This window comes from Lathamus discolor, chromosome 4 (assembly GCF_037157495.1).
Source record: "Lathamus discolor isolate bLatDis1 chromosome 4, bLatDis1.hap1, whole genome shotgun sequence".
NCBI classification, from domain to species: domain Eukaryota; kingdom Metazoa; phylum Chordata; class Aves; order Psittaciformes; family Psittacidae; genus Lathamus; species Lathamus discolor.
The window spans coordinates 103,281,634-103,296,808 of record NC_088887.1 but is presented as its reverse complement, the minus strand read 5'-3'; the positions used below and the strand labels follow the sequence as shown (position 1 = coordinate 103,296,808).

At 38.6% G+C, this 15,175-nt stretch overlaps 1 protein-coding gene across 5 annotated transcripts in view; it reads right to left on the bottom strand.

The window, feature by feature from the left end:
- DCLK1 (doublecortin like kinase 1) overlaps window positions 1-15,175 on the bottom strand; it is a 250,495-nt gene that overhangs the window by 112,692 nt on the left and 122,628 nt on the right. For all 5 annotated transcript variants that reach the window (XM_065678389.1, XM_065678390.1, XM_065678394.1 and 2 more), the window contains one exon: window positions 1,304-1,403. In XM_065678389.1, the coding sequence (XP_065534461.1) occupies window positions 1,304-1,403 (100 nt within the window). The remainder of the gene's footprint in view (window positions 1-1,303; window positions 1,404-15,175) is intronic.

Here is a 15,175-nt window from a genome sequence, read left to right as displayed (position 1 = left end):
CATTACCACCTCGGAAACCCCTGTGCTGCCCAAATATGTCCCCATTTCCTTTCTAATTCCTGTCCTAACGATGGCTAAAGTTACTTTTCCATAGTTAGTGCATTTTAGTTTAGAAGCACGTACAATTACGGCGAAGAACAGATATGCTGCACTATCTGATTTTTATTTCCATATTATAAGGTCCTCTAGAAGAGGGCAGAATGTGTGCTTGCTTCTGCTTGTGCCTGATACAAAATGCTGTTCCTTTACCAGCAGCAAAGATACCTCCTTTTCCAGACTTATCCTTCAACTCACAATATAAGGTCTGCACAAGTCAGCTCCTTCTGCTCCTACACAAGCTAATGGAGCATTTGTCTGGATCCAGGTAAACCAAGAACCCTTCCAGTTTCACAGGTTAGTCAGGGAAGTACAACTGCACCATCTTTCATTTTGAATGTGCATTTGCATCCAAACCAGTGAGGAAGTGGTGAAGTTAAACAAATACGCACATGATGACTATGAAAGAAGTTACTACTGTAATAAAATATTTTCTGATTTTCCAGTCAGCTGTTGAGACCTTTGAGATTTAAAAAAAAAAAAAAAAAAAAAAAAGGTGAGAGGAGTTGATACCAGTGGATTACAAACACCCTGGGGACTGAGAGAGACCGCAGGGGCAATAAAACCTTTGCTGGGCCTTGCAAAATGCACAAATCTTTTAGATTTTTTCTTGTTACTGAAGTTTCTAGATTAGGAAAGCTCTTTGTAACAAAAATGGTATTTGCAAATCAAATATGTATTTTCCTTAAAGGATTACGTACACTGGTTACGTTACTGCATGAGTCGACCTCTGAAAAAAAAGAGAACTCCCTCAATTTTCTCAGATTACTTTGTCTGCATTTGCTGATTATCTTTCCCACAGAATTTTATCCATCTTCCTTTATCGTATTACCTGCGGAGCACTATCTATATGTCAACTGTAAGGACTGTGAGGTTGAAAAACTGCAATAAGGAAAAAGAATAAATTCAAAGAAAAATTAAACACAAAACTCTATGCACGAATTTGCAACAAAGGAGTTCCACCAAACACATGACTACTTTCTATGGTATATGAAATTCAGGCTGAAGTAGTACGCTGCACGTTTCTCTTGGCAACTTTATTGTTGCTTTCAGTTACCTCTTGTTTTCAGTATTTAGTATTTAAAGAATAAAAATATTTATGCGCTTTCTGCAACTATTTTAGGACAAACAGTTTTGGCTTAATTAGCATGATACGGAAATCTGCCCTATACTCCGGTTTTGTAAACATTTTTAAAATACATCTTACCACTTTCATCCAGCAAGAAATCATCCTGATAACGGAACTTTTCTGGTCCACATGCAATAAAAATGTCATCATCGCCGAAGAAATCCTGAAGGCACATCACCTGCAAGCAAAAAAGAAAGGAAGACATTGTATGAAATATCTCATAGCCAGAACTGTAAGAAGAACAAACTCCTCCTTGTCCTCATCTGCATGAAAACACTTCACTTTAAAGGCTATCAACAGAGCTTCATCTCCAGATAAATTTCAAAGCTGTGGTTTGACCATCTGTTATAAGAGAGAAATGCTTTTACGAACACTGCAGGAAGAGAGAGATAAGAAAGCCATAACTGTCACATGTATTACCTGATGCATAAATGGGGTATGAGGCAAATGCCTTTTGTTTACGCACAAGGTAAGGGTACACCATTCAGTAGTTACTGGGTAATTAATTTGCTTTTGAGCCCACATCTCTATCCTTTGGTGCACTGAAATGAGGTTACAGCTCTATATGCAGAATGAAATGTAGTTATTGCAGTAAAATCTCCCTGACAGGGCATGAAACTTGTATGGGTGAACTAAGTCACCCTAACACACTCTTCCTCTTTGCCAGCAGAATCAATGTGAAGTCTCTTCGAAGGTGCCAAGATGAACAATGAGGTGAGCTGGGAAAGATACTTACAGTGTTGAGTAAAGGATAATCCCTTTCCATTCCCAAATATGAATAGCCAGGATTATGCTGGTATTGAACTATTGTCCATACATGAGATTTACAAGGGGACCTTATAGCAGCCTTTCAACAGTTAAAGGGGGAATATAAGAAAGATGGGGATAGACATTTTAGCAGGGCCTGTGGTGAGAGGACAAGGGCTAATGGTTTTAAACTAAAAAAGGGTAGATTTAGACTAGATATAAGGAAGAAATTTTTTACAAGGAGGGTGCTGTGACCCTGGCACAGGTTGCCCAGAGAAACTGTAGCTGTCCCAGGCCTGGAAACATGCAAGTCCAGGTTATATGGGGCTGTGAGCAAACTGATTTAGTTGAAGATGTCCCTGCTCATTGCAGGGGGGTTGGACTAGATGACCTTTGAAGGTGCCTTCCAACCCAAACGATTCTATGATTCTATGATTTCTTTACAACAGCTTTTGGTTCACAAGACACTACCTAACGGTTTAGTATTTCCATTCACATGATTTCATATTGTTATTCTTAAAAAAAAAAATCAGTAACTTTCTCCAAACCTAATTTTTTTGGATGGACTTATTGATCCATTTTTGACAAATTTAAAAAAAACAAATTAGATATCTGATTACCTTTAAAAAAACCAAAGACACTTGGTAAACTCTGTTCCTGCTTCACATCTACAAGAGGATTTTAGAAGGCTGTATTTGCTTATTTTTACACAATGTTTTGTAATTAAATAATGTACAAATGTTTGAACACGATAATTTCACAAATAAATTTCAAGTGTACACACAGGAAAGTAACACATTAAGGATCTCTAAAAATTAACAACATAGTTGGGAACAGTTCAGCTGAGCCAGACCGCCCCCTCATATAAAGCTGGGGGAGGGAAAGTCAGCTTCTAAAGCATACAAAAACACAAGTGAAAAAAATAGCTAATGAGATTTTGCCAGACTTTGACATAAAAACATGCACCCCCCAAACTGCACCCACTGGTATCTAGAGGTTATAAAGTTCATATCATGCTTCCCGGAAACGTGCCTGAAGGCTTTGGCTTCTACAACAGTGACAAGCCTCTATGCTGGAAAAATCTTGAGGAAGAAAAACTGTGGCACTTGTCGTGACTTGCTTGCAGAACAAAATTTGTCATTAAAACTGTTTTAAAGGTAGAACAAAAGCAAACGAAAAAAACAGGAAATAAAGAGAAGAACAACTAGATGAAGTAAATAACTGCAAAGAGACAAAGGTACTCCCCAAATTATTCTTTCCTCAAACAATGCACATAATTTTAAATTCAGATCCACCACAGCCCTGTTCCACACACCATTGTCATCTTAACACCAGACAGTACCTTAACACCACCATCAGAAATGTAAATATTTGATGGAGCTTTTTACCATGTTCCTACTCAGTTTATGTTCTATTAGTGTATCAGCAACCTTTTTACAAACTCATTTACTTCCCATCCTTTTTTTTGTCTGCAAGACATATCCTGCCTATCTTCCCACCCCATACTCCCACCAAGCTTCAAACATCTCTTCCCTTCAGTCAAGTTCCTCTGAAATTGCCACATCTCCCACAGCATGTACAAAGCTACTAATTTGCAGAATGGCATTAAAAAACCTGTGATTTCTTGTTTGCCTCCCTAGTTTGACACTCTTCTGGGGAGTGATAACCTTTACATTTGTGTTTATACTGAGCACAGTATTAGAACTGAATGAATAGGAAATGACCTTAGGCACAAAATTGAGCTATTTTGACAACATGCATGAATAAAAATTAAATTCCTATCTGAATTAAAAAATTGCATGGATTTAATAAAACTCAAAAATGCTTGGCTCTGCTCAGTTAAGAGGGTTTCATCCAAGCCTAAACAGACATTAAAATGGAGGTAGCAAGACCTAACAAGGCTCAACTATGCCAATATTTGCAGCATCTCAGGTTTAATCAGTGCAATTTACATGCAAATAAGAAAGAAAACAAGATTAGCACAACAAAAACTAATTCGGACTTAGATATCCTTTTATTAAACTTTATGCTTATAATTTAAAGTGTTCTCCTGCTTGTTTCTTTTTTCCCTGCTCTCAGTTTCCTATTCTGCATATAAAACTGCATACACTTCTTACTGTTTTTCTTGCCTCCTAAGATTTTACTAATTTAGGAATTACAATTCTAGCTCCTAGAAAGCTTATAGCAAGAGCATAAGTTCCCTCCAAAACCATCCCCCTCCGGAATATCTTCTCTTCAGGCTTCCAGCATCCTTTTATATTATTTACTGGAAGCCTTGAGATGCCCTTTGCTGTCTGCATTTTCCATCCTCTCTGTCTCAGCATCCCTGGCCTGCTACACTCCACAGCTCATGCTCCTCTGAGGTTACACTGATGGTCCTTCCCAGCAGGCATCTAACAAAGACACGGCACCCCCTTCCAGCCTTTTCTGAAGGGAAATCTGCAAGCACTTTCCCTTCACACTCAGTCATCAGTTAAGCAACAGGACCTGCTTTTTATTACCGATTTTCACTTCTGGAGAACACAGCTCCTCAAAAGTTATGGTTTAGAAGATCAAGGATTTATATCACCCCTACCAGACTGTGCCAGTGCTTAAGAGGCCAGTGTGCTCTGTTGCATGTTATCAGCTTTAAAATTAGTAAATTTTTAAAATAATAAATTACAAAAGCCTTCCTTTAACATTTTCGTTGTTTACAAGTCATGGAATACATCTACTTCTCCTTCTTTTTCATAAATAAGTTTTTATCTTTCATAATCCACCAAGACATTTCTCATAATGGGGAAAATAAAGTTTATACAGCAGCAGTCAAAGATACACCTTACCGTAAAACTAAACTGAAAACATAAATATTTTCTGCCACACACTTTGTACTAAATAAAATGTGACACTTGTAAACAAAAAACTTTCTGGCAAAGAGGTGATATTTAAAGCTAGTGGTGTCCCTCTCATGCTCTGTAGGGGAATGAATAAATAACTGTAAGAATACCAGACAGCAGGGAGTCTCATGCATTACAATCCTTTGCATCCATGGTGAGAAAGATGACAAGCAGCAGCAAAGAAAATCAATCACTAGTACAGGCTTCAGGCTATACAGAAGTCACATAAAAGACTAGCTGACTAGCTGACGCCACGGCTGACCTGTACATACCTAATGCAAAACAGAGGAGAGGCAGAAGAATTTGGTATGCCTAAACTCACCTGAGCAAGTTGTACAGGCTGAAATTTGGATCCCCCACACATCTTTGTCCTAGCAAACAACTTAAGATTCCGCATGTCCTTCCAGTGGGAAACACAGATGTCTGCCTAGGAAGAACTCCAGATTATTTCGTATCTCCCTAGTTGCTGTGGCGCTTTCACTAGAAGAGCCAAGGGGACACAGAAACCCAGTGGGACTAGGCACCCACACTTCTGGGGGAGCAGGAAGCCGAGCAGTCAAGCTGCCCAAGGAGAACAGGGAGCAAAGCAGCAAACTGGGCTTCCAGCCCAGCCACAGGACTGGCTTCACACCATTGCACAGACACTATATGCACCTTAAAAAATACCTTCAATTTTCTTTTTTAAAACAGGCAAGTAGCTGGAACCAATGAGAAATCTAAGTATTGTGGAGCCTTTAGTTTTCTCCTGACTGACCTGAATCATTTAAGCCCTTAATATTTACCTCTTTGAAGTTGTTAACTTTGTTATGGAGACCCTTTTTTCTTGCATCTACAAAAGATGTAAGAAATTATGCTTTATGTTTTGGAGCACAGATGACGGAAGAGTAAGAATAGCAGCTGGTAGAGCCATTATGTGGTTTTATTCTCTCACCACAAGTAAGAAAGACCAGTTGGTAGCAGTGAGGAGGGAAAGAGGGAATGGGGAAAGGAGGGAATAGAGAAGGGAAGGCCAGGGATAAAAAGGGAGAGGAAGAAGAGGGAGAGAGGGACGGAGAGAGGGACTGAATCAATCCTTTCTCTAAAAGCATGAAATGAAAGCTAGAGATTAAATCACATTTGACAATTGTTTTATTCTGGCTATAGCGGGATCGGGGACCTTCTTGCGTTCACGTTTTAAAACACACACACTAAAATCTGGAAAATTTGGATGAGCAATGATAAAACCTCAAGCTGGGGCACCCTCAAGCACTACAGTCTCTGAGGGCTGGAAAGAAGAGTAAGAACAAAGAAATGAGGTTGTAAAACAAAAAATATGCAGAAGGATACAAGGAGAACTTCAAACAGTAAGTGGGTATGGGGGTTTCCTGAAAAAAGAAATGGAGGATGGCAAAGGAAAACACAAGGCATAAAGAAAGGAGGAGACGTGGGCTGAGAGGCAGGAGTGCACATCAAGGGCGACAGGTAATGGAGGCTGGTGGGGAATGAGCAGCCCAAAGGACAGGGCAGGCAGAGTAAGTGACAATTGCCTTCCAGACTTCATCCTGTAGCCAGCTAGCTGGGAAGTTTTAAAGCTATTTTAAAGTAGCCTTTTTGAACCTGAAACAATCTCATGTTGAGTTTGATTATCATTTCCCTGACAGTGAAGAAGACATTAAAACACCCTTTTATCCTTGGAAAAACCTCAGTGTTTAAATGACTCATGATTTTAGGACTCTAACTCATTAATTTTGTGCCAAGTGTTATGAGTTTTATTATGGAAGTGTTTTTCATTTTCATTTCCCATTTTGGTTCACTCAGACTCAATGTTTAATTCCTAGATAGGTCTTTTTTGCTCTTCATATGTTGAAGCAGCTCACTATGCTTCACTTTGTTATCTCCTGACTGATTTTTCCAATAAAACAAAGCTCTTCCTTGTTTTAAGATATAAATTGATCTTTATTGGTGTTTCCCCTCTATTTTATTTTCCTTAACCAAACTAACCGTCTAACCACCACCACTGCAGTACTTATTTATCTATTCCCACACTCTTCGTCTATTGCTTCATGGAGGAACATCTCAGATTAGATCCTGGACTGATCTCACTACCATCTACCACTTCAGCAAGAAGTCTCATGACAGCTACGGATTTTCCTAAGAGCTAATAAATCACAGAATCATAAAATCATAGAATATTTCAGGTTGGAAGCGACCATTAAAGGACATCTAGTCCAACCCCTCCTGCAGTGAACCAGGGACATCTTCAGCTAGATCAGGCTACTCAGAACCTCATCCAACATGAACGTAAATTTTCAAGGGATGGGGCATCTATCACCTACCTAGGCAACCTGTTCCAGTGTCTCATCACCCTCCTTGTAAAAAATTTCTGCCTTACATCTAGTCTGAAGCTACCCTCTCTTAGTTTAAAACCATTATTCCTTGTCCAATTGCAAAAGGCCCTACCAAAACCTCTGTCCTACAGAATAGAAAAGGTTTTCCTGGAGTCTTCTCTTCCCCGGGCTGAAAAAAACCGAAGTCTCTCAGCCTTTCTTCATGGGAGAGGTGTTCCATCACTCTGATCATTTTCAGGGCCTTCCTCTGGCCCCACTGGTCCATGTCCTTCCTGTGCTGAGAACCTGAGAACTGGAGAGGCAGTACTCCAGGTGGGGTCTTACAGGAGAGGAGGGGGAGAACCACCTCTCTTAACCTGCTGGCCATGCTTCTTTTGATGCAGCCCAGGATGTGGCTGGCTTTCTAGGCTGTAAGCACACATTGCCAGCTCATGTCCAGCTTTTCATCCACCAGTACCCCCAAGTCCAAGCTGTTTGTATAAGTATTAACACAGTTGTTTAACTACATAATCCTAGCAGAATTACAGGAACAGAAGAGACCTTCTACATTACTATATTTATCTCCCAGCCAGTATAGGGCTGCTTTCCAGACTAGCTTTCCCAATGCTTTGTTCAGTTTTGTAATATATTCCTTACTGTGTAGAGCTTCTCTTAGCAGAAAGGCCAGCAAAACAACCAACCATTACTCATTCAGAAGAATATCACAGCTTCAGTAAAATCAGAAATTAATCATTCCATACTGGTACAATTGCTTATTAGGTTGTTCCTGTGAAACAAGAAAGCCAAACATCAAAAAGGCTTTCATGAAGGGGAAAGAAAAACACTCATAGTTTCTAAATTTGATATCACAATTTCTTTTGTTTTGTTGTTTTGTTATTTTGGGGTTTGTTTGGTTTTTTTGTTTGTTTGTTTGGGTTTTTTTTTTTGGTTTTGTAACTTTAGTTGACCCCATTCTGTGTGGCCTATGGGATAATAGCAAGAAATACCCTTTCTGAGGGGGAGGAATTAGATCTCAACAAGAATTCACAGATCATATTTGAATATTTCATTCAAGTTTAAGGCTGGTCTAATATACTTCCTGTTGGCTCAGGCACTGGGGTTTCTATCTATGCACTTTCACATGTATCTGTAATTAAACACATGCCACTTCTTGAGACCCAGTTGTCTACAAAAAATATAATTTATGATCAGCATATATGTACTTCCTCTTTCAGCTTCTGATCCAAATTCTGTCCTCAGGTGGTGGCTTAGACAAAGGTAATAGGAGGTATCTGCTACACATTTCTGAAGTTGATCAGCAACGAATTTGCTCTTTTCTGTTAGAGTGAAATCTCCATGGTGACAACTGCATCACCAAGCTGTGAGAGCTTTTCTGTGAAGAGCATTTTACCATGAGATTCTCACGACAAGAGTGCCCTCTGTAAATGAAGAGGAGATGTTACCATAGGGGTTTCTGTAAATGAAGAGATGTTACTGTAGGGGTTCAGCTGGCTGAAGCTAGTCTTTACAAACTGTAAAACCAACTTGTGAGGCCACATAGCGGATTAATGTCTCTGAAATGCCTCCAAAACAGATGAACACAAGATGACATCATAGTTAGAAACAGGAATTTTTGTACTCAAAGTCAGCAGAAACAGTTTGCCCTCCTGCTGCCTCACAGGAGGAAAGGAAAAGCAAACCAGCACCCTCAGACACAGGGGAGTTGTGCTTCACCCCACACACACCTTCCACCTCAGCCCTGCTCATCAGCACCAGCTCACAACTGACTGCTCTTCCATTTGTTCCCTCTGTCACCAGTACAGGGGCTGCTCTACTTTTTAAACTGTTGGAAGATGCAGCATCAGTTTACTTCTACAGTTTGTATATTCATCAACATCCATTCTGCGTCACACACTGCTTGGCCTAGGGAGTACATATATGCTGATGATTATCTAGCTAACACCTGTCAAATAAATTACAAGGAGTGAAGTATTTGTTTCCCTCGGTTAAAATACATATTTCTGTCTTGGTCAGCAAGAGCTTTTCATAAGGGCAAAAAAACCTTTCCACACTGTTCTTTATACACTAATCTTAATATCCTCTGGTTTTGTTTCGTTTTTTTTTTTTTTATGTGTTGCTCAAAATGATAGCATACTTAAGAAAATCAATCTAAATTAAAATCCCAGGTTCCGCAAATGTGCCATCACCTTCTTCCTGAGGAATGTGTTTCATTTGTGACACCAAAAAAAAAGACAACAAACTTTCAAATTAATCCTCTACAGTTCAGATAAAGATAACAGAAACTTGGCAGTTCTACAGACTATAACTGTTATACCTTGGCCTGAAATATTAGGTGAGATACAATTTTTTTGACAGATTAATTCAGTAAACAAGCTTTTTTGTTACTGAATTTGAGGAGACCGGGGGTATTTCCCAACAGGGAACCCACAGGCTTATGCATGAATGCAGTGCTGAGAAACACTAATACTGTTTAATGAAAGGTTTCTCTATGAGAACCACAAACACGGCCAGTTAAAAATCTTCCTGTCAAGAACTGATTTGTGGCAGACAGGATAAGAACAGTGAGAATGTAGCTCCTATTCACATCCAAAAATTACTCCTCCGCAAATGTTATCTTACTTTGACAGCTGCACCAACGCACAATTGCACTGACTAGCTAGTGTGGGACAAAATAACACAAATTCACATGGGAAAGAGGAAAAATGTAGGGGCAGCATTATCAAGCCTAGAGTGGGCATCTCCTCCTTTCACCTTCTTTTGCGTCTCCTGTATCAAATGTAAACTTGCTGCTCTTAAATTTTCTAACTGGCTCATTGCATCTTTTGTCCTTCTACTTCACTACTCAAACCCTGCAGTGTACTAAAATTTAGTTTTCCTTTTCACCTCTTACCTCCAAAAGGCACCAGCACTGATGCCTGTTCTTTGCAGCCACCTCTAACTTAAAACACGACAGTTGCCCTCTCACTTCAGTTCTCTCTTTTAAACTCGGCTCTCTACATCACACACCACAACAATGTACCTTGCCAAAAGCATCTCCCATTTCCTTTTCTGCCAGACTCCATTTTCTCCCCTACATTTGAGTTATTTGAGCACACTCTTTCCATTCACTCTATATCCTGGCTACAACACTCTTGCAACACAATATAATTCTCCTCCCAAAACCTCCTCTTCAGCACCTTCTAAAGAGCACCACAGGCATAAAGTTGTGGAGCTTTACAATCTCTCCACCAATTCACTAACAATAGTATTTGCAAATTCAACAAAAGCTTCTTTCTGAAATGCTTCTTCCTCATCCTCAATATAACTCCAATTTATCAGAGCCACATAATTTCAGTGGAAATATCCCTTCTGGGAGATATTGCATGGCACCATATTTAGTTATTCTCCTGCTTGCAAAGACTGCAATCAGTACATTTCTCTGCTGTTTCAAACCACTCTTTAATTTCTGGAGTGCCTTAGTCTTTGGCTCCTTTTTCTTATTGTGTACTATGTCACAGATTACAATCATCAGAAAACTCTACACCTCCGATATTTCCAATTTAAGAGGATACAGTATAACCTGTAAAACTACTGGCTTCCCAAGTCCATAATCTTAGTGTGCTCCTCTTCACATCCTAATGCAGGATACTACTTTGCCCCTCTGCCTACAGTCTCAAATACTTTGTTACTGTTACTGAAACCTTAACTCAGTATATATGATTAACTAGCCAGCTCCTGTCCTGCAGCATTCCAGTCCACCCAAAGCAACTATTAGCAGGCATTTTAGGGGAGTATTTAGAAGTATTTCAGATCTTACAGTTACTATATGTGAGGTGAACAAACACCTTTACTAGCTTCATCCAATCCTCTAATGGCTGAAGACCAATGAAGCATGAGCTTTTACACAAAACTGGAGTGCCTTGCACATTCATGCTATCTAAGAAAAACACAACTGTCAGTAGAGTTTTTACAGAGCCTCTTTTATTTCTGCTATATCTGTTTCAAGAGTCACTGTCACACACAACTTAGGCCAAGGAAATCTGCATTGGTAAGGTTTACATCGCGATCAATAGTTTTTCATTGTGTTTTATGCATTTTATCCTTAAATTTGATAACTATTAAGTTGCCAATAAGGAGTCAACAAAGGTTTTGTGTTATCCACAAACTGACTCATCTTGACCTTTTGGGGAACTTCACTTCTCCAGATTATTGACAGATGCCAATAACTTTATTTAGTCAGAAAATGAGGTTTATGTGCTGCAGAGATTTTTCTGTCTAAATAGATTAGATGAGATGAACTGTTGAAGGAGAAAATCATAGTAAGAACATCACACTAGTACCTCTTTATATGGATACTCATACTCAAGGTCCCATAATTTGCTATACTCCAAAGCAACATCCCAGGACTAAGAATAGTTAAAAAATTCTGAATAGTAAGTTTTAACTCTGCTTCTCATACAGCTTCAAAATTTGTATTGTTTGGTATTCCCTACAAAATCAGAATTTGTATTTCAGCAAGGTATATCCTACGTTTTGACGGGAAGTCAAAACTTGTGGCTTTGGTTACTCCTTAAACTACTGTAGAATGCGCAGCAAATAAAAAACTAGCAAACAAGCAATGACTTGTGTACAACAAGTCACATAATGCTTTATCCAACCTCCCCACAGAGTCAACAAAAAGAGAGACATTTGCTCTAAGTTCTGAGTCAAAGCTGTATACTATTGTTTGTGGAGCAATACTTGGCCCACAGCATTTTCTTGGCAGGTAAGAGGCTGATAGAGCACAAAGCAGCTGTACGTCCTCCACTCTCTGCCAAAGGGTGACACAGAAAGCAGGATCAGGCATTATTATTGCCTCTTATAGCCTTATTGAGAAAGGATAGAGGGATGCTCTCTTCTCCCAGCAGCTCAGTAACATCTACTGGAAGCAGCAGCTGGCCAGGTACCTGCATGTTGCAGCATAAGTCAGAAATACTTCCACATCCAGGGAAAGCAAATACCACAGGTGCTATCTCAAACATAATTGTATATTATTGATAACATTATTTACCATTATATTGAAACTGACAATTTAATTAACTTTAAATATTTTAAATTCTTACGAAAAATACAAAAGGTAAAGCTGAATTGCTTTATTCAAGCAAGTAAGCAGGACTTAATGAGCAATTCAAGGACTGCAGCAATTTCTAAGCAATGTTTTGGCAAAGAAACAGGAAAGTAAACCTTCAGGTTCAGAAGTCCACTGTATTAAGAAGCAGGGTGTCCATCTGTCAGAAGCACATCCCCAAGCACTCTTTTTTTCCCGTCAAATACATATTCCTACACCACAGTTAAAAGGGAGATAAATTTGCAGCCCCCAAGCCTAGACGGTCTTGCTGAACACATACACTAGCTAAACATTTCTCTTAAATAACGAATCACTTGGCCGCATAACCTACAGTCTTCTTTTGTATTTGATGGAAACTGAATCCTGCTACTCACTGTAAAATATGCTTCTGTTAATCCTACAGCAATGGCACAACAGTTCAACATGTTTCTGATGTACAATTCAAACATCAGAACAAAAGTTGTAAAGAGACAAGGAAGAAAAAACTCCTCACATGTTTAAAATAAATTAATGCTAAACAGAGGATGTCTTTTCAGAATTATCAAGCATTGAGAAAATGGCTGATTTAACAGCAGAAGATGTAACTAATAGGCCAGTAGGACTTTGATATGAGAGTTCAACTACATTTGGATTAATTTTTTTTTCTCTGCCATATTCATGTATTTTTCTTTATCAGTTGCAGCACAATGCTACCATTCAGCAGTCAAATATACAAAGTGCAGACTTCAGCAGCCCTCCTGTATTTCTGTCCTAACAGGTGGCATCCATTTTAAGAGCAAATAGCGTACTTAGATAATCCTAAGAACCAGAAAATTAATGCTGCTCTAATTTCTGATCATTAAGCAGAATATGTTTTGTTTTTAATTTAGGTGCTTGAGTAAAGCCTTGTCAGAGGTACTAAAGCAGTTTCAAAGACTAGGCAAATGAAACAAAAACATTTGCAGGTTATTACCAGGAAAACCGCGATATTATCTCACCCAGTTCTGTGGACTTCTGTTGAAATATACCTGAATTTCAGAATTTATGCACAAAGGAAACAATTTATGCAGCTATACAAGTTGACTTTTGCTGAAAAAGATAAATGCAGTACCATGCCCTTGTGAGTTATTAATTTTGTGATTATCACCAAAATCTACTGTTAAATACTCAGGAACAGAAAAATTAAGCACAGAAGATGTTGCTCATGATCTTATGAGCGAGAAATACTAAAGAAGCTTGTTCATCCACTAACATCAGTATGACTAATATCCTTTTTATCAAGATGGTGTTTACTTTTACTTATTTGCCATTCAAATCATTGTACTCCTGAAACTGGAATCAAACAAAAGCTGCTGGTTTCAGAGCCTTCTTAAACTATCTTAAGTGCTTGTCAGTGTGTTCTTCATAATACAGTGACACTTGAGATTTCATTGGCTGGGGAAGGCCTTTGTAGGACAAAACCTCTTACGAAAGAAAAACGTACAATTTGAAGGCCATTCAGTAGAAAACCCAAGTGGCTTTTCAATCGTCAAACATATGACAAGTGAAAATGCTACATATTTTAATTGGTTTGGATAATTTTACTTTTTAGAATACCATGCCAGATATATTACAAAACTAAAATCCACAGTTTTGTTATGTTTGCAGTCAATAGCAGAGTATTGGACTAGATTCTCATGTCTGTGTGTAAAGTTTCTAAAACAAGCAAGAACAATCAGTCATGAATTTTTATTGCTCACATTTCATGACAAATTTTAGCTGATGATTTAATCCTATCCTTCTACTTGCTTAGAGTAAGTAAATTAGGGGGCAGAGAACAGCTAGATGAATTCATTCAAGAGGAAAATGCAGTCAGGTGCCAATTTCTGGGAATTATAATTGCAGGTTTGGAGGTAAAAAGGAAATGTCTTTTTAAAGTACAGATAAAAATATTTTTCAGCTAAACTTCCAGTGCTAGAGGAAATTAAACAGTGTACTCAGTCACACTTGCTGTGTTTAATAAATACATTTTATTGTCCCATTTCCTTATAAGATAGTTAGTGGGTCTGCTATTTCTGAAGTAGTTTTAATGTATTTCCCCCCCAAATCTTGCAAACTTGGATTTCATTCATAAATTTAAGAGATAAGGTGTACATAATCAATTTTTCTCAAAATATTCTTTTCAAAATTCTTGCAGATCACTGAAGCTGCCTGATTGCACTTTCTCCTCACATTCACACGATTTTTCAACCAAAGGCATTCTCATCATTTTACTTAAAAGTATGCCACACTATTATTTCTATTTTCAATTGAGAGATCCATCAAAAACATTCTATAAGGAAAGTATGAGACCTTGATTCATTTTTCACCACAATCAACTAAGTATTTTTCCAGAGGTCTGCTTATTTTTATGAACTCCTGCTCAGGAGGAAGCTATAAGCTGGGTCCTGATCTGCCTGGCTGGCAAGATGCTGCTCTCTACCTTCCCTGATGGGAACTGTGGCAGCAAGATGTAATTGCTTTTCGAGATACCAGGAGATCACACGATCTTCCCTTTGGGACTGCAGGAGACACCACTTATCTGGGAATTGTATGAATAAAATTTACTAGTTGTCTGGATCCAAATCCAAATGGAAATCTTCAATTTGTAATTGTTGTGGTTCATGATTTAGATATTGCAAACCCCTCTCTTACAGAAATTGCAGTATATATATCACTGGTTGACACACCAAAAGGCCAAAGTTATAGTCTACACACCATTATTAGAGCATCCAAACTAGAAGAGTAGCATGTCATCAGGTCCACCTGGTGGCAATTCAAGGAGGCACTTCCTGAAAAGCCCCCTAAAAACAAAGAATCCCTTTTGTTTGGTTGGTCTTTGGACTCAGAGCAATCCACCTTATAATATGTCTTTGTCAAACGTGGGAATGTTTCTGGCTTTCTTATTCTTGTGAGA